At 41.0% G+C, this 20,175-nt stretch overlaps 1 protein-coding gene across 1 annotated transcript in view; it reads right to left on the reverse strand.

Moving 5' to 3' along the window:
- Slc2a12 (solute carrier family 2 member 12) overlaps positions 1 to 18,470 on the reverse strand; it is a 49,417-nt gene extending 30,947 nt beyond the window's left edge. The window contains exon 1 of the mRNA XM_048354114.1: positions 18,207 to 18,470. Coding sequence (XP_048210071.1) covers positions 18,207 to 18,312 — 106 coding nt within the window. The 5' untranslated portion in view covers positions 18,313 to 18,470. The remainder of the gene's footprint in view (positions 1 to 18,206) is intronic.
- Between the last annotated feature and the right edge of the window lie 1,705 nt (positions 18,471 to 20,175).

Here is a 20,175-nt window from a genome sequence, read left to right on the forward strand (position 1 = left end):
GACTTTTAGGTCCATCCCTCCCGAGTTTCCTTAAAGCAAACATCTATAGGCAAGGCAGAGAAAACAGGAAACTCTAGAGGGATTACACATGTCCTACAACAACCTAGGCCCAAATGAAACCAGAACACTCGTCTTTATGTGTCCTTGGCCACAATTAGGTAACAACTGGCCTTTGCAAATGTACATGAGTGTATTGGGACAAGAGGTGAAGGTATGTGAATGGTTTAACAAAGTCAAGGTAATGTTAGAAGGAAAGGAGGGAACAAACTGGATACTTGGTTAAAAAGGAAGGTCAAGAGACTTCTTTTTAAAAATTTTAAATACTAGGAAATCTGTCAACAGGTGGACAGTTATTAATTTCTAGTAGCAGGTACTCATACGTCTGTTTTATGCTTGACAAATAGGATGATAGAATAGAAAGAAAACACAAAGTGCCAGAGGGAAGAAGAGCATGCCAATCACAGTAGAGAGAAATTTCCAGACTACAGGAAAGCTGCAGCTATGCCTTAGGAAACTGACAGCTAGCTAGCACACAGTCTGTGGAGCACAGGATCCTATGTGGCTCGGCAGAGCGCATGCCTAGTAAGCATAAGACATGGGTTCAAACCCAGTAACACGCTCTCTCTCTCTCTCTCTCTCTCTCTCTCTCTCTCTCTCTCTCTCTCTCTTCTCTCTCTCCTGGGAGTGACTGGGAGAATTTGGATAGGTTCAGAGAGGCTAAGTTTGCCATCTCAGGGAAATCTCATTGATCTCTGAATAATTCAGAAGGCACATTATAAAGGCTACTGTTTCTGCTACATGGAAATGTATATATAAACATAGTAAAACAAAACAGATCAAGGCCTTGCCTCCAAGACACGTAAGTATCCAGTGATGCCTTTATTACTTACTATATCCTCTTTTATTTTTTCTCATGCAAAACTACTTTAAACCTGCTAGGTCCATTTATGTTCTTAGTTTCCACAGATTCTTTTATTCATACGGTCTTTTTAAAAAAAATTTCATTAGCATCAATTAGTTACACCAGAGGGTTTCATTTTGACATGTTCATACATGCATACAAAGTTACCTTAATTAGATTCAACCCTTCCTCCTCCCAGCTTCCTCTTTTCCCAAACCAGACTCAACAAGCTTCACTAAGTCCACAGCAACAAATCCCTTTACTATAAGGAAAGGGATCAAATTTTCCTATTTGGATAATAATGAATTATTCTTACCTCCTCTAGACATTGTTCATTTTACCGATGATCTTTTAGTTATCATGTGTGTTCATCAGTTGGTGTTTAGTCTCTGTTATTCTGATTGGAAAAATAAGAGCTTCTGGAGAGTTCGCTGGAGACACTGGGTTAAAGATGTTCAAAACCTAAGTGACACTGAGTTAAGAAAGTGGTGCTGGAACTGTTTAGGCAGCCAAAGATTGCCTTTGCCTCTTTGTCTTTCTCCTTCCTCTTCCCTGCTTTCTCTTGTAATAGAAAGGAAATGGTGTGTTTCTACAAAAATTAAGACTCCTCAAGATTCAAGGGTTGCTTCCTTTGATGTCTTAATATCATACCTTAGAGGAGGTGGGTTAGGCTGAAGATGGTGCCTTACACTGACAGCCTCTGATAGTCTGGCAAAAACACTCCTGACAGAGGAGGGGTCCCACTTTGGCTGCTTTCTAGACAAAGGTTACTGCCTATCTCCTTAGCTTGAGGCTCAGAGAATAGCAACAGAGCTGTGTGCAGTCTGGAGGCAATCCCAGTCAATGTCCCTATTAAAGTCTAGAATTTAACACTGACTATAATCATTCAGAGATGTAATAAAGGTATTTACATATGCATTAGTAAAAATATTAAATGTGATGACAACATATTATTCTCTTATTACGGATCCATTTTTATTTATCTCTAAGCAATTAACCTCTAAATGTTTTAAAACTCCCACCTGGACATTCCATGACCTTTGTCTCACCTGGAATGCATGCCAAGATGGGGTTTCTATACTATACAACTGAGAGCTAAGATCTGAGCTGTATGAGTCTTATCCTCCCCATTATATTGTGAGAGCATTACTACAAGCTAACTAGCATCCTTGTTCATCTTGTGACTGAGACTGAAGTCAGCTAAAGTTCCTGTGCAGTCGTCAGGACATCCAATTAGGCTTGTGAAATTCTAATTCACTGTAAAAGCTACCCACAATGCTTCTTAGACTAGAACACTTTAAGTCTTCCATCGGAGGACATATTCCTGGTATTTCTTTTGCACATAGAACCCACGTACGGATTTAAGAGTGCAATTTTTTCCTGGGTAAACTTTTTGGTTGACAATATCAAAGGAAGCAGGACATCCTAGATGTCCATAGATTCCAGAAACAAAAAAAATATACTTTTCCAAGAAATGTGACAGTAAATGGAAAGAGATGGACATGGTCTGAAGCTGTGGCAGAAAGATGGAGATTGGATGCATGTACACATGGATGGGAACAACAGGGTTGGCTGACTAGACTAAGAAGCATCCAGGGCTAAAATAGTGGGAACATATAGAATTAATTTTTTTTTAGAAATACCTAGCTCCATCCTTGATGATGATGATGATGGTTAGTATCCACAGCCACGTGCTCATAACTTTGCCTCATGGGGTCCCTGCTTTTACATTTCTGCCTTCCTTCAGAAGCACCACAGGGGATTCTTAGCTGCTTCCATTTCATGCGGAAGTCATGAAAGTGGAAGTGAGGGAACCAGCAGGGTTTGGGGTGTGGCTTGTGCCCTGTCTTCTGGCCACTTTTCTGGAGAGCAACAAGCTATAAAAAGGAAGGCTTTGTGTGCCCTTTGAAGCAATGATGATATCTTGTTAAGATAGCAAGAAGACATGATCACCATCAAGAAGCCTTGTGCAAATGAGCACCCAGACCCACAGCACTGAGGAGGAGGGGGTGAGAGGGGGCGGGCACTGGTCTAGAGATTGTAGTGCTGGCTACCATAACAATAGCTGCATTTGTCTGCTCACATGGTGAGTCACATGAAACCACCCCTATACCCAGGCAGGAGATGCTCAGTTTTTCACAGTATTTGACTTTCTGCCTACTTCTTCCCTTTCTTCCCCAGTTGTCCATTCCTGAGCACGTACATAATAAGCCTACAATAGATACTTGCCGCCTGACTGAATCCCACAGCTGACTAGAAAACAGGCATACACAGGTCTCCTTGGCAGGCAGCCAGGTAATTATCCAGCATGACCAATTGTGAAAACTTGGCAAATTTCACAGATCTCCTTTTTCCTGCTTTGTTAAAACAAAAAGCTTGCAACTGTCCCCAGAGGCCCTTGTTACTGTCACCTCTGCTTTCTTGTCTCCTTCTCCCCAATGCCTTCCTCTCCGCTCATCTTCCACCAGGAAGACCCTTCAGCATCATTGTTATCCCTGCCTCGTTGGATTTGGTGGCTTGCTCCCCACCCTTCTCGCCTATTGTTACCCCCACTGTAAGGGACTCACTTTGTGGACCTGTTTGTCTTCACTGATAGACTAAATGTTGCTTGTAGGCACCCTGCCTTATGCCTCATTTCTAATTTTTTGCATAATAGTGTTTGTGGAAATCCTGAAAGAATGAGTGAGGAGAAGCAACATTTCCAAATGTGAAACCTCGATCCTCTCCTTCATCTGCATGATCAGGTCAAGGTTAATGTGTGGCATTGTATGATAGCATGTAGAACTTTATAGTTACATAAATGCTTATGTTTGGATATTATGCTATCAGCATTTCCATAAATCATTCAGTCTTGTAATTAGCTTGTTCAAAACACCATTACAAGGCTGGGAATGTGGCTTAGTGGTAGAGTGCTTGCCTAGCATGCATGAAGCCCTGGGTTTGATTCCTCAGTACCACGTACACAGAAAAGGCAGAAGTGGTGCTGTGGCTCAAGAGGTAGAGTACTAGCCTTGACCAAAAACAATCTCAGGGAGAGTACCCTGGCCCTGGGTCCAAGTCCCAGAACTGGCAAAAAAAAAATTTTAATTAAAAATTAAACCCCATTACAGGGATCATAAAGTATATCATTGCCCTTTGTGTTACTTGTGTGTGTGTGTTTAATTAAATGTCAACTCTGTATATGAGATTGGTCTCTGTTGGGCTCTTCATCTCCCCTCACAGCCTAGCAAAACCTAATTTGTCTTTGAAGATCCAGCTCAAATACCTCACCACTACAAAACAGCCAACCATTGCAGTTAGGATCGCAGTGTCTCTTTATCCAGCCATTATGTTTCCCCTTAAATAAGACAACACACTCATACCACTGCAGCCAACAATTAGTTGAGATGAAATCTCATGAGCTTTTTATGTTTGGGCCGGCCTCAAACCAGGATACTCTGATCTGATCTCTGCCTCCCCAGTAGTTAGGGTTCCAGGCTTGTTTTCTCTTTCCCTCCCTCCCTCCCTCCCTCCCTCCCTCCCTCCCTCTCTATATCCCTCCCTTCTTTTCTTCTTTCTCTCTTTCTTTTGAAATAGGCTAGACCAAAACTCATGATCCTACCACCTCAGCCTCCTATTGCTGAGATTTCAGATATGTGCCAGTACAGTGAGCCACAGACTACGTTTACAATTATATTTAGAACAAAAACAGTTGATTCCCAAAATTTGTTTCCTGCTAGAAGTCTGAAAACACATTCTTTCCATTCTGTGTGAAAAGTTGCTGGTAACCAGGTTTACTGCATTCTCTTCACCTCTCAAGTCAGTCAAACTTGAAAAAGAGCCTTATAACATAATGACATTTTATTGAACTAACAAGGCCACATTAGGTATGGAATCCTTAAGGCTTCCCCTCAGCCCACCTCTCTATTCCTGCCTCCCTGGAAAGTTCCTGTTGTTGGCTGGCTTTTCACGCATGTGCAAGGTCCCATGACAGCACCCCACTGGCAGAGCCAAAGGCAGGGGATGATGGGAGCAGACTCGGCACAGAGCTTATCTCTGAAGTCTCTCTCCTTTTATGAGAAAGGTTCTATTCCAGAAGCACCCTGGAAGACTTACTGTAATGTCTCATTAATCAGAACTAGTGGGTCATCGGTCAAACCTGGCCATAAGTTTTATCTGGGTAGTGAGTGTTGAACTTTATTTTAGTGACCCAGAAATGAAAGATGGAAAATCAGAAGTATTCAGTATCTGACATACCGATTGGCCAGTTAGAAACTCTTAGCTGAAACTGAAAGCACAACTGGGGTTTTAGCCAAATTCCTAAGCCTGACATTCCTTTCCTGGTGAGGATCTACTGGATTGGAAAGGAACGTTCTGCTTCTACTTTTTGGTCCCCTGATGATGAACAGGGGTCATCATTCCTGAATCACTCAAAGCAGGGTGTAGTTCTTTGTCAAAAACAATGTGTAAGAAACTAATGGCTCTCTTTGCTGGGTCTGCTCTTCACACAGATTTCATATTTCCAAATGCAATGTGTCACTGTCTTTCCTATCCAGCTCAGATTTGTTGAAGACCTGGGAACTGTGGCTCCTCAAGAGCGATCAAAAGAGAAATCATAATGGCAGCATGGGGTGGAAAGAATTGAGCTTTAGGGAAAAGATCCTTGGACCTCTGAGAAGGCAGCTCTCAGGGTCTCATGGTGCTGTCTTGCCTTCCCCTGGCTGGTGAAAGATGGTGACTTCATAGTAAAGATGGCCAGTGGATCTCATTGAAAGCTGATATTTTACTGCTCCATTTTATACATTAGGCTCACATCTGCATTTTGATTAGTATAAAGTCCTAACTCACTGACATTCAATACTTTTAACCATGTTTTCGTGAGGATTTTTGAGTAAACAATGAAGAGGAGTTGGATCAGAGCCAAGTGGCCACTAGAAGCTCACGCCCACAATCTTAGGACTGAATCAGATACCTCAACCAGTGGTTGTCTGTTACCCTAGCTATGTGCAGAGCTAAATATGGAGGACTGTAGTTCCAAGCAAGCCTGGGAAGAAAAGTCGTCAAGAATTCATCTTGATAGCCAACCTTAGCAGAAGAATCAAGGCATGGTGGCATATACCTCTCCTTTTATCTATGTGAGAAGCCTAAAATAGGAGGATTATAGTCCAGGCTTGGTCTCAGGCAGGGAATAAAACCTTATCTCAAAATAACCATCACAAAAAGGGCTGGAGGCATAGTTCAGAGGCTGAAGTACCTGCAAAGCAGGTGCGGGGCTTTGAGTTCAAATCTTAGTTCCACAGAGAGAAAGAGAGTGGGAATGGGGGAGAGAAGAGAAAACAAAGCAGCGGCCATCCTACCTAGATGCTTTTATTTTCTCTAGATGGTGACTCTTCATGTGTGGGAATCTGTGCTGAGCTGTAAGTATTTGAAAACTCAGAGCACTTTATAAAGTATCCCCCAAAATGATAATTTTATGTTGAAAAAAAGCCATGCGCTTTTTTTGTTTTTCAAATGTATGCAGATGGGATGGATGTTTTTAAAATTGATATACCAATGAATACATAGTAGATCTCTGCCATTCTGTGTTTTTTTAGTCAATCAATATAAAACTGCAAAGATAATTACTTGAGAATTTGAGGTTATTTTTCTATTTACAAAGGAGTCCATGTACTCAAGAATGCTTGAGAATTTCCCACTTTGTGCTTTAGTTTAACAATTGAAGAGTTTAACTTTAATCTAGGGAAAAATGGAAAGTGTAAAGTGGTACTGTAAATCTGATCGATGGAGGTCCTTTTATAAGGAACACCTTATTGTATAATTAACAGCTAGATGGTCACATAGGAGAAAGGAAGACTATGAATGGAGCAAGGTGAGTAGAGCCAAGAAATAGAAGAAAATGGAAAAGAAGTTGAGGATAATTTGTTGAGTGAGGGAGAGTGAGCTTGGAAAGTGAAGTCAAGCAATACGGCAATATGGGAAGAGATCTGCTAATTTTAGAAAAGTAAAGTCACATGAAATTTCCTATAGTGGATTTAAAAAGAGAAAATGTGTGCGTGCGTGTGTGTGTGTGTGTGTGTGTGTGTGTGTGTGTGTGTGTGTGTGTGATACAGGGGGTGGAATTCAGGTTTAACCACTCTTACCACATCAGCCATGTTTCCAGCCCTTTTTGCTTCATTTTTTAAAAATGAATTTAGGGCTTAGGTGGTATCCCTAAGATTTTGTGCAGAAAGCTAGTGCTCTATCACTTGAGCCAAAGCTACACTCTGGCTTTTTGGTGATTAATTGGAGATAAGAGTGTCATGGATGTTCCTGTAACTAGGATTACAGGGGTGAGCCACTGGAACCCAGCATTCACTTATTTTTTGGATAAGGTGTGTGTTTATGTCTGGGCATCCCTATACCTCAATTCTGATGGTATAACAGTCATAGCTGCACCTCCATGCTTACCTAATAGTAGCTCTCTTCAAATTGTCAGTGAAAACCTATAACGTGTTCATATGAATAGGACTTGAGAATGTGAAGGGAAAGGGCCAGTAATCTAGGAATATCTAAGAGTAGGGATGAGGGAAAAGCCCTGTTGGTGGCAATAATGATCAAGAAATCCAGGGAAAACAGACAGCTGGGGAAGGAAGGCATCAGAAGAACCACAGTATCCTGAGGGCTGTGTGAAACTGGGGATGAGAGGAGGTGGGGAGTTCAATCACAAGAAGACTGGCACTGATTTTATTTGAATATGAAATGAATGATAGCCTCTTCAAGCTAGGGAGATTGGAGACATGTAGGTGGGGTTTTCCCAGACTCCCTCATTTTATCCTTAGTATCATTAGTTCCAGAAACGTTATTTCTCTAAAGAATATGGTCTCTTTAAGAATTCCTGCTCCCCGAGTATATACAAAGATTTCATGGCCCAGTCAACTGCTCAGATTCCTTGGTCATCCCTTTCTTGTGATTGAATTCTGTGCTCACATCATATTGAAATATTTATAGTTCCCTAAATATGCTGTTCTATTTTCTCCAAACTTGTATATAAACTATATTCTAAGCTTAGAACATTCTAGAAACCAGATGGACACTGGTGGCTCATGCTTATACTACTAGCTACTCAGGAGGTTGAAATTTGCAGGATCATGGTTCCAAGATAACCCTAGAAGAAAAGTTTGCAAGACTCCATCTCCTGCAAAAAGGAAGGCTAAAAGTGTGTCTCAAGTGATAGAGTACCAACCAGTAAAGCAAGTAGGCTAAACAAACCTAATGCCTTGAATTCAAGCCCCCGTATCATTAAAAAAAAAAAAAGAAATAACATTCTGGGAATTAAATGTTCTCCATTATATTATATATTATATTAATATAATAATGCATTATCATAATAAAGTTAATATAATTATATACTACTTAATAATTATAGTATATACTATATGTAATATGGTATTATAATATTATATATATATATATATATGGTGGTGGTGGTGGTGGTGGTAGTGGTGGTGGTGGTCATAGGTCTTGAACTTGGGGCCTGGACACTGTCCCTGAGCTCTTTTGCTCAAGGTTAGAACTCTACCACTTTAGCTATAGCACCACTTCCAGTTTTCTAGTGATTTATTGTAGAAGAGTCTCAAAGACTTTCTCAAGGACTTTTGCCCAGGGTGGCTTTGAACCATGATCCTCAGATCTCAGTCTTTTGAGTAACTAGGATTACAAATAAGAGCCACTAGCATCTGGCTCTCTATATTATATGTTATACATTTTATATGCACTACATATATTACATATCATATTATTATATTATGTATCATACATATTATATATAATGTATTATACTTTATTTATTGCAATTAGTAGGTTTGAACTCAGAGCTTGGCTGATGTTCCCTAGTTTTCTGCCCAAGGATGACTCTATCCCTTGAGCCACAGCTCCACTTCCTGCTTTTTGCTGATTAATTGGAGATAAGAATCTCATGAACTTTTCTGCCCTGGTTGGCTTTGAACTGCAGTTCTCAGATCTCAGCTTCTTGAGTAGTTAGGATTACAGGCTGAGCTATAGCTCCTGGAAGTTGTATCTTCTGACTCAATTTAGTCATATTGTCCCCAATGACCTTCAGGAAGTAGCTGAACCTTCCCATGTGGAACATGTGCACTAACATAATACTGTGTAGCTATCTCCTCCACTGTAGGATTCTTCACCTTTTACTTTTCTCATCTAACAGACAGTAGTTACCAGCTGTTTCCCATTGGGTCCTAGGACTTAGCATCATATTGTTTCTAGTAAACACTCAATATTTACTGAATGAAGCTGGGTGTCGGTGGCTCATACCTGTAATCCTAGCTGAGAACTGAGGGTTGCAGTTCAAAGTCAGCTGGGGAAGGAAAGTCCGTAAGATTCTTATCTCCAATCAGCCACCAGAAAACCAGAAGTGGCACTGTGGCTCAATTGGTAGAGTGCTAGTTGAAGAGCTCAGGGATAGCACCCAGGCCAAGAGTTCAAGCACTATGACCCACAAAAAAAAAAAAAAAAAAAAAAATTACTGAATGATTATCTTACAGTCATGTTGCTTAACAATAGCGATATATTCTGAGATATTTTGTTAAGCAGTTCCATTGTTGTGCAATTATCACAGGATGTACTCATACAAACCTATTGAATGAAGAGTGGACAATGTGATACTACTGATTACTCCTAGGCTCTTTGTTTTTATAGCATGTAACTGAACTGAATGCAGCAAAAATAACTCAATGATATCTGTATATCTAAGAATAGAAAAGCATGCTCAGAGAATGAGCATAAAAGGTCCCTTAAAGAACAAGTCTACAGCGGATCAAATGTTATTATGTAGTGCATGAGTGTAGTTAGATTTTTATCTTTGTGTTGAATTAGGAGAACCTATCCATTCTTACTCTTAAGCATCCCATGTTGTTCCTCTACTATAGTAGGTGCTCAATAAGTACTTACTGAATAACAGTCGTCTCTAGTTTAACAAGTACTTCTGTCCTCATTTGCATATTGACTAATCACACATGTACAACATGCTGGCACTGTCTGGGGCATAGATGACAGACAAGGCTTAGCAAGATGATCTGTACAATCAGCTTTGGTGGTTATGTTCAACACAATGTTGACACATATCCTAGGTTGTATCTAAGGGCAGTACTTAGAGTACATATATGCAATCCTTGCAAAGAAGTCATATGCATTGGCAACTCAGAGCTTTACTCTCTTATTTTTTGTCATTACTGGCATTTGAGTATGTGTGTCCTATCAATTGATTAACACACACAGACTTTTTATGCTTTATTTTTCAGATGGGTCTCACATCTTTGTCTGAGCTTGCCTGACATTGAGATCCTCTTGATCTCTGCCTCGGCAGTATCTGGAATTAAAGGAGTGAGCCACCGAATCTGGCTTATCTCAGAACTTGAATAGGTACAATAATATATTTTTTCTAGGAGCTTATAATTCTGTATTAAAAAGTCACATGAGAAATACGCATACTCACTACAGTAGAATGCAATCAAGTTCTGAAGTGAGTGTAACTGGCACTCACATTCGCAGATGGGACAAGTCAGGACGTGGAAAGTGCTGGCTATATTACTGGCCAAGGGGGGAAACTTTGGACTAGATTTGGAATACTGACGTGTCACCACCTGTGCCCACGGGGCAAGTCTCTTTGTAACTTTGCCAGCTGTGCCGGGGCTGTGGTGAAGACTGTGGAACCAGAAGGCTTCATTAAGAGCTAGATTTTGGCAAATCTGGCCAACCTCCCAACCTTTTCTTCGTAGGGTTTATAAGAGAAAGATAATCGTATTGCCTAACTTTGAAGCAGAGTGAAAATGAAGACAAGGAGTAGTGCTCGGTAGATAGTGGGAAACACGGGGGAGAATGCTGGCTGTTTTGGCCTTTGTTTACCTCTGGGTCCTAGGGGTGACACTAGCTCACTGGGTTGTATAAAGATAAGACAAGAGAATGGTTTGTAGAAGCATTTTTTGCAAAAGTTTGTTTGATCAAAATTTATATGGTAAAATGTCTATAAGATAAAAGTAAAACTTTGAAAGAGTCCCTTACTGATATCAAAGTCGATAAGACATTTAACTTTTTTCTGGCATAGTAATCGTGCCTTTTCATAGATTCTGGAATTCTTACTACCAGGTACTGGTGGCTCATGTACAGAATTCCAGCTACTCAGGGGGCTGAGATCTGAGGGCTGTGGTTTTGAAGCTAGCCCAGACAGAGAAGTCCATGAGACTATTTTCAACTAACCACCATCTGACCTTTTAGTCAGAAGTAAAGTTGCGGATCAAGTATTAGACTGCTAGTCTTGAATGAAAAAGCTAAAGAATAGTGTCCAGGCCCTGAGTTTAAGTCCAGTGCTGTCATACACACACACATACACACACACACACACACACACACACACACACACACACACACAGTCTCGAACTGTTTTTCAGAATTGTCAACACCTCCATAATTGTCATTCCATCATAAAATATTCTCCTTGTGGTTTTTACAGTTGAGCTTCTCAATAGATATGAGAAATATGTTGCTCTCTCAACAAAGAAATCCAGCCTAATGACAATTTTTCCCTTCTATACTTAAAAGGCCCTATACATCTAAAGCTTAGATGTCATTTCAAGAAGGTTTCTAAACCATGAGCTGTGAGCTTGGCATAAAACTCACAATTGTAACATCCGCTAAGTGCAGAAACACTTGGTATAGCCCTATGTGGCTATTGTCGACAGCCTCTGAAGCATGATGTCAGGCAGACCAGAGTTATAAGTGCTGTGAAAAGCAATTACGTCCAAGGGAATCACAATTGAACCATTTAAAGTGAAATCACAATTGATCTACTTCAGGAGAAAATTTAAAAAAAACAAACTGTTGCTCTATGTCAAACAAAGGACTGCCCTTTTCTCCTTGATACTTAGACAAAATCATAGCAAATGGAGACATTGTTTAAAAAACTGGAAGCTGATAATATTGAAATGTGATTAGTTATGTTCCTCTCACTATGTTTATACATATTGTATAGAATAATTAGCATATTACAGAGGATAGCTATTTACAAACGAATGAATGAGCGTGATGCAATGTAGAAAGGAAAATGGTTATCTGGAACAAAGCAAGATAAAAACAGAAATCACTCATATAGATGCCTGATTTATAGAAGGTTATGTGGCTGCATTTCAGTTAAAATATTTTGAAGGGTTTTAGTTTCTGAGATTTTAACTGGAAACGTGTGTGTGTGTGTGTGTGTGTGTGTGTGTGTGTGTGTGTGTGTGTGTATCAGGCACTAGTGGCTCATGAATCTTAGCTACTAAGGGGGCTGAGATCTGAGGATCATGATTTGAAGCCAGCCCAGCCAGGAAAGTTTGTGGACTCTTATCTCCAATTAACCACTGAAAAATCCGGGAGTGGAGGTATGGCTCAAGAGGTAAAGTACCACCTTGAGCAAAATAGCTAAGGGAATCACACACACACACACACACACACACACACACACACACACACACACACACACAATAAAATACATTATTGAATATTACTTTTATGAAATAAGGGTTTGGAAATGTTAAATGAGACTGGATACTTTTGGAGGGGACTATGTGATGAAAAAGTATGCTCATTTGATATTTGGTTGAATAGTTGGGGAATAAAAGATGAAAGATGATTATAAGAATAGAGCAGTGAAACCTGTTGAAACTGTTTTAGAAAAATGGAAGGGGGAAAGAGAAGGTGATATTGAAGGTAAGATTGATTAGAATATATTATAAATATATAGAGAGGGCTGGGAATGGGGCTTAGCTGTAGAGTGTTTGCCTAGCATGCATGAAGCCCTGGGTTTGATTCCTCAGGCTCACATAAACAAAAAAAGTCGGAAGTGGTGCTGTGGCTCAAGAGGTAGAGTACTAACCTTGAATAAAATGAATCCAGGGACAATGCTTAGGCCTTGAGTCCAAGCCCCAGGACTGAATTTATTTATTACATATACATTACAAACACACACACACACACACACACACACACACACACACACACAGAAATGTCAAAATAAAATCCCCCTCCCTTAAGTACACAAGTAACAAAATAGTCCTTGGGGACACCATGATTTGGTGTCTTTTAAGCTTTTTGGTAATTCACACTCCTGAAGAAAACTTCCATGAGGAAAACATTGAACTAGACCCTCTCAACCCCATTTAGCTTATAAAGTTAGCCAATTCTTGCTCCTATTCCAAGTAAATAACTACCTTAATTCTTAGAAGCCATTGCTAATTAGACACAATGGAGGGCCATTATTAGCTCTTAGAATTTTTTTTAACTCTAAAGCTAAATCATACTTGGGTTTTTCCTACTGAGCAAATACTACCTATGAAACCATAATTTATGGATTATTTTTGAATGAGAAATAAAACTCATGAATCTTCAACAACTAAAACTTGCTTTTAATGACAGGCTGATTATTTTTTTTTTCTTTTCCATTACACCTACATTAACATTTTCTCAGGGCAGGCAGTTTTGGCTCATGCCTGTAATCTTAGCCACTCAGGGGTCAGAGATGGAGCAAATCATAGTTTGAGACTAGTCTGGTCAAAAACAAAACAAAACTTCATGAGACCTCCACCTCATCAAATACCTGGGTATAATGGTAAGCACCTGTCATCCCAGCTATGGTGGAAAGTGTAAACAGGGGAATTGTAATCCAGGCCAGACCAGACAAAAATCAATGCCCTGTCTCAAAAAACGACCAGGTTAAAAAAAAGTACTGAAGGCATGACTCAAGCAGTAGAATACCTACCTAGTTAGCAGGCATGAAGTTTGTTTCCATCAGCTAGTGTTAAGACCTAGATCACTAAGGTCTACTCCTGGAGAATTCAAAAGGGATATGTATATATGTATGGATCGATCAGTCTGTCAGTCAGTCTGTCTGTCTGTCTGTTTGCCTGCCTGCCTGCGTATCTCCCTCCCTACCTACTGTGGGCTCACTTTAGGGTTCTATCAGTTAGCACCAGGCATAATCCTGGGAGATCAGTACATAGGATACTGTTGCAAATCTGACAGAGAGCTGAGTGATGTTGACATTTCATAGCTAGAGCAGAGACATTAACCTATCAGAATGGACAGTGGCTATAAAAAACAAACAAACAAAAAACCAGTTCAAGCATGCTAGTGTAAACTGCCTAAGTCTCAGCCTGCCCAGGTGGACCCCAGGGCTTGGCTGGCTGAACCTGTACCAGCTGCAGCTAGGCATACCAGGACCGTTTACAGCCTGAGTGCTTGCCACTGCTGCTGTGATCAGGAGAGGATCGGTGGCAAAGGACCACCTCTCTGCCTTCTGTGGGTGATGTGGTGTCTTGACAGAGAAACAGGAGAGCTACTCTTGCTTACTATGTATGCCAAACACCATGGAAAGTTTGTGGTGAAATAAATCTCACTATGTTTGTTTAGAGCCTCTCCCTTCCTAGGAGATCCCAGAGGAGCCATTTGCTCAAGCCACACAAACTCAAGTTGAGACTTTTGATGTGATTTCCAAGAGAGGTTAAATGTGCCATCTTAAGAGAGGTGCTGGCTGAACTGAAAGGGGAGGTGTTTACTTTTAAACATTGGTCATATTACCAGACACAAGGCCTCCAGTTCTTCATAAATTAACATGCCTCTAAATCCTATCATTTGGGGGGGGAGATCATAATGCATATAACAATTTTTTGTTGTTATCAACTGTAACTTTTAAAACATAATTTGATTTTTGTAATGTAGAGAAAGCTTAAGGAAAATTAGGAATGGCCCTACATCTTCCAAACTGACAAGACCTGCCCCCAGGTCTGTTGCTAGAACTTCTTTGACTTCGTTGACACTAAAGCTCTACCATCAGGCCATAGTGTTTGGTCTAGAGTTCATTTCCCCAGAGATAAGTTGGTTCCCACATGTCTTCTCCATCTCTCTTTGTGTTGCCTGAGAAAAGACTGAGAAAGCCCGATGAGTTGAACTCAAGGACCCCAGTTTAAGCTAAACCGGAGAGAACCACACTCGGTAGGGGTTAACTTACACTTACATCTTACATACTGACTATCCCTTGGCCTCCATGAGTAAAAAGGTGCACACAGCTTTAAAATATCAGAGACCAACCACCTCACCTGAGTAGTGAAAGTGCATACTTGTTAAGTGCCACACTGTGGCCTCTTCTACGTAGTAAAGCGTCACCCTTTCAGTGAGTTCTGTGAGTCCAGTGAACCCAATGTTCTGGATTCTAGTTCTAAAAATCTTAACTCATAGAGTTTCAGAACTTTAGGGGAGATATGAAAAGGTGGTATTCAAGAGGGCAAGGGAGGCTTCAGGGAACTCAGTACTTAGCTAGTTGTTCAGATTGTGAAATAAGGGAGAGGAGAAGGAAGGAGCAAACATCAAACCTGCTAGCCCTGAGTGGGGTAGTTCCTTGTTAGCCTCTGCATCAACTTAAGCCAGCTACCACTCCTCTGACCCCAAGTTCTCCAGGTGAGAGATGTTCCAGCCAGGTAATTTCTCTCTTCACTGTCATCTGTCATCAACTCTAAGCACCAGGATTTGAATTGTGGTTTAGTCTTTTCTACAGGGTCAATTAGAACTTGCACATTAAATCTGAAAATTTTCCTAATATATTCACTTTGAGTCATGGCTTCTTGAAAATGAGTTAAGTTGCTTAGCCTATAAGTCTTTGGAGTAAAGCAATTGCCCTGACTAAGAAGAAGTTGGTCAAAATGTTCCATTGTGTGTAATAGCATTAGGAAGGCTCAGCCTCAGAGCTTAGGGGTTTTGCTCTGTTTTCTTTTCTTTTTCAGTATCCCACATGATTTCATCACCTTGTCTTGGCTTAGCTCACTCATCCCTCTTCATACATTGATTTTCCTGTACAAAAATGTACTACTTTCCAATGCAGAAATATAATGACAATTACTAAATGTATTTTAAATATTCTAAATTTCTTAGATAAAATAAATTATAGATGTTTAAAATGCAAGGATGGGCCTGGGAATGTGGCTTAGCGGGTAGAGTGCTTGCCTAGCATGCATGAAGACCTGGGTTCGATTCCTGAGCACCACATACACAGAAAAAGCCAGAAGTGGTGCTGTGGCTCAAGTGGTAGAGTGCTACTCTTGAGCAAAATGAAGCCAGCGACAGTGCTCAGGCCCTGAGGTAAAGCCCCAGGACTGGCAACAACAACAACAACACCAAAATTCTAAAAACAAAAAACAAAACAAAAAAATCCGGCAAAGATGATGAAAGAAGTGCTAGACAAATATTGTTTAGAAAAATGTAACATCTTGGTAAAACAAAGAGAGAGAGAATCCTGGTGTAAATAAATGGAGACATTAAGTGACTTTTCAAAGCTGTACAGCAGAGGGAATGAATGAGGTTGAAGAGATGGAGAAGAACAATGGAAGGAATGACTGATTACACTGTACTCATAATCTGACATGATGAATTGAAACCCTGTTTTACAATTACTTACTAATAACCATAACAAAATGTGTAAAAAAACAACAGAAAAAAGCCTATATGGCAAAGCTACATGACATACTGATGTATACATTTATGTGTTGAGTTACTTTTGGGTGCTAGGAGAAATCTATAAAAAGGAATTTTAAATCCTTAATAGCACAACTCTAAGCTGTATTCACCTGAGATTTTTGGGAGTAATTTGGCCTACATAATGAAGGTTCTTAATTTAAATATACTCAATTTCAGACAGAATTTCTGGTATTTATTGATCTTTGGGAGTATGCAGGGGGGCGGGGGAGATCCTGGGGCTTAAACTCTGGGCTTGGGTTCTGTCCCTTGAGCTCCTTCTGCTCAAGGCTAGCACTCTACCACTTCAGCCACAGCACTAATTCTGGCTTTTTCTGTGATTAATTGAAATAAGAGTATCACAGACTTTCTTGTTCAGGCTGGCTTCAAACTGTGATCCTCAGATCTCAGCCTCCTGGATACCTAGGATTACAGGTGTGAGCCATCAGCACCTGGCTGAATAGTTGATTTTTTAATGGCTACTACAAATGCCCTTCTTGGACAGTTTCTTTTCATCCTCTTGTGACATATGACATACTGATTCCATCTAGTTAGCCCTTTCCTTGCTATTAGCAGTTAAGTGTGTTCTGCTGATGACACTCCAGTTCAGTTTCTCAGGAATTTAGAGAACTCTATACTTTTTCCCCCTCGTGAGTTGACCAGCAAGCTTGGCTCAGATAAAGGGGCAGATCTGAGGAGGGACAGGCCATGTTGAAAGACGGCCACAACTATCCATTCTTTACTAGAAGTGGGAGGCAATAGGATACTAAGCTGAGAGTAGGGTAGAGACAAGTGACATTATCTTCATTCTTGAGAAGAGGCTACTTATGAGGCCCCATATGAGGGTTCCTGATTCAATTCCAAAATCAAGCAAATCCGCAACCCAGATACCAACAGGTCCATGCCAAGGTGAAAGGCAAACACTTTTGATATCGTTTAGTGTTTTTGATGATTCATGACATTCCAGTATGTAGTTTGGGAATGTAATTTATGATTCAGGAGAAGCAAAGCTGAGGAAAGTTGGAGGAAGAAAAGAATGATTTGTACTTGCTTTTATTTCATATGACAATTAGTCTCTACTTCTTTGCTAGCTAAGTGAACAGGCAGCTTGCCATGTATTTGTAGGAATCATTAATGTGGAAATCAAAACAAGCATTCTTGTTTACAAAGATCACTGAAATGAATGAAAACTTCCAAATTTCATTTCTGGAAAGGAACAACTATGAATCTCTCTTTGGAAAGGCTAGTTTTAAGGACAGTAGGAGCAAGGAAAGAAGGTTTGGGTTTAGAGTAACTCTCAGGTTCCAAAGAAAGTTGTGTTCATAAGCTACAAACGAATCATTTTAGGATGCCCACTTAAAATGTGAATGTATAAATTGGTGCTTATAAGTGCTATTTATAATTACACATTTTATAATTATATATTTTATCCCTTTGTGACAAATAATGAGGGAAAAGTGTGCGTGTGTGTCTGTTTACAATTGAGTGTGCTGAACAACCTTTCCAAAATGAGAAGAGTTATACACTGCATTGTATAAACCTCTGAAGGGCCCCACGCAAGCACCGGGTGGGTATGGAACTTACGCTTTGTTACACACGTAAAAGTCCCAACCAAACTTCAACCCTATTAACAGCTGTGGGTGGCTCTGCGTCCCCTCGCGTCCCCTGGGCTCCTTTCCCCGTGCATCCAGCTCACTCCCAAGGGCTCAAGCACCCACGAACGCCCCAGCCCCGAGGAACACACGGGCACAGCCTGTCCCCCTGGCCACCACGCAGCCCAGCGGCCCCACGTTACCTCCCACGCATGCAGGTTGCCGGCCGCCTCGGGTTCCATCGGTCTCCGCCTGTCTCCCTTTCTGGCTCAGCAGATTGGGGCCCTCTGTGTTTTCAACAGGTACCATGGTCACGCAGGAGTTACAGCCTCTCCCTGGTCACCAAACCGCCCCGATCGCCCTCACGGACAGCAGTGGTCACTTTCCCCATGGTACCATGTTAAGAAGACGGGAGGGAAGGGGGGGGGCGGAAATAAAAACTTCGGGCAAAGCCCTGTGATTTGTGATCAACTTTGTTTCTATTTCCGAAGGCTTTGCCCTCTTCAGTGACACAGGCTGTTGCTATTCCAAGCAGCCTATCACAGGCAAGGGGTGGGACGTGTCTCCAGATTTGTTTTTGCCTTAGATGCAGAGTTGGAAAAGACTTGGGAACAGGATCCAGAGGGCCTCCTTTCAGTGTTCCGGCCAGGAGCTGGGGCTGGTTCTGGTGTTCCCGCAGTACATACACACACACACACACACACACACACACTTAAATGCAAGCCGAAAGTGCAGATGGAGAATACTCACAGATGGCACCAGTTAATCCTGCAGAAGAGGAACAATTAATTCAAAGGCATACCAGAAAGAAAAGTGTGTTAATTTGTTGGTGGTGGTAGTCCTGGTGTCTTTATAACAAGACTGTTGTTTCAAAAGTCATGACACCAATTTAACAAGATTGTGGGTCAGTGGTAAATGCTTTACATACTTCTCTATGCAAGGCCTGGAAGATAAATCCAGGCCTGCAATCCACTCCTAATGAGTCTTTAGACTTTTTCTGTCCTTGGGTTATAGCAAAGTAGTCTATTTAAAAAAAAAATATATATATATATACATATATGTGTGTGTATATATATAGAGAGAGAGAGACAGAGAGAGAGAGACTTTAAGCGAGAAGCAAAGTGACCCTGCATTTTCAATGAGGTTGCAAGCTTGCCTGAGTAGAAGGAGATCTTGGGGGGAGGGATTAAGGGAATGACTAGCGCCTGCAGCATTTACTGCTCTTCACCATTCAGAACTTGTAACTCAAACATTTTTATTTTGAATGCAAAGTAAAGGACAGATCTCAAATGGGAAGTGGGGAGGTGGGGGGCGTTGAATCCAGGGCCTGAGTGCTGTCCCTGAGCTTTTGTGCTCAAGGCTAGAGCGCTACCACTTGAGCCAATACTCTACTTCTGGCCTTTTGGTGGTTAACTGGAAATAAGAATCTCTTGAACTTTCCTTCCTGGATTGGGTTTGAACAGAGATCCTTAGGTCTCAACCTCTTGAGTAGCTAGAATGATTCTTATGAATCCTAGAACAACCTTGAACTTGCTATGTAGCCCAGTCTGGCCGTGAACTTATGATATTCCCATATCTGCCTGGAGTTACAGGTATGTACTCTCACGTGTAGCTTTTAGCTCTTCTTAACTTTGAAAAGGTACCATGAAATAGAGCTTTTAGTCCTATTCATTCCTCTAGACGGGGGAGCAGGTTTCACATATCTGAACATTTCCTTACTCACCGATATTTCCTACCCTTCAAGGACTCAGGTAGCATAGGGGTGTAAACCTGTAACAATTGCACTAGTATCGGTTATATACCTGTTTGTGTGTATGCTGATAGTGCTGGAAAATGGAAGCCTTACAACCATAGCACAGCCCAGTTGGACTAAGAGGACAGAAGTTCAAATTCCAGATCCACTTGTCACCACTAAAGAATGAGTAGTGCAGAATGGCTTAGGGGACTGCATTTATGTACTCTCAAGATGTGTTATGATTGTAGGAACTGAGGTCCTCATCTGTGAGACACACATGTTTCTCAGCCATTTTCTTGGCCCCTCTCTTCTCTCTGCTCTGAACCACTAGTCTTGGGAAGGAGTAATGTTGCTGCCATGGGTGAGTTCTATAGTTGATTTGTTCTGTGACCCTCAAGACCTGTGTCAGCAGCATGTGTTGGAATGTGTTTGCTGTA

Source organism: Perognathus longimembris, chromosome 9, assembly GCF_023159225.1.
Source record: "Perognathus longimembris pacificus isolate PPM17 chromosome 9, ASM2315922v1, whole genome shotgun sequence".
Classification (NCBI taxonomy): domain Eukaryota; kingdom Metazoa; phylum Chordata; class Mammalia; order Rodentia; family Heteromyidae; genus Perognathus; species Perognathus longimembris.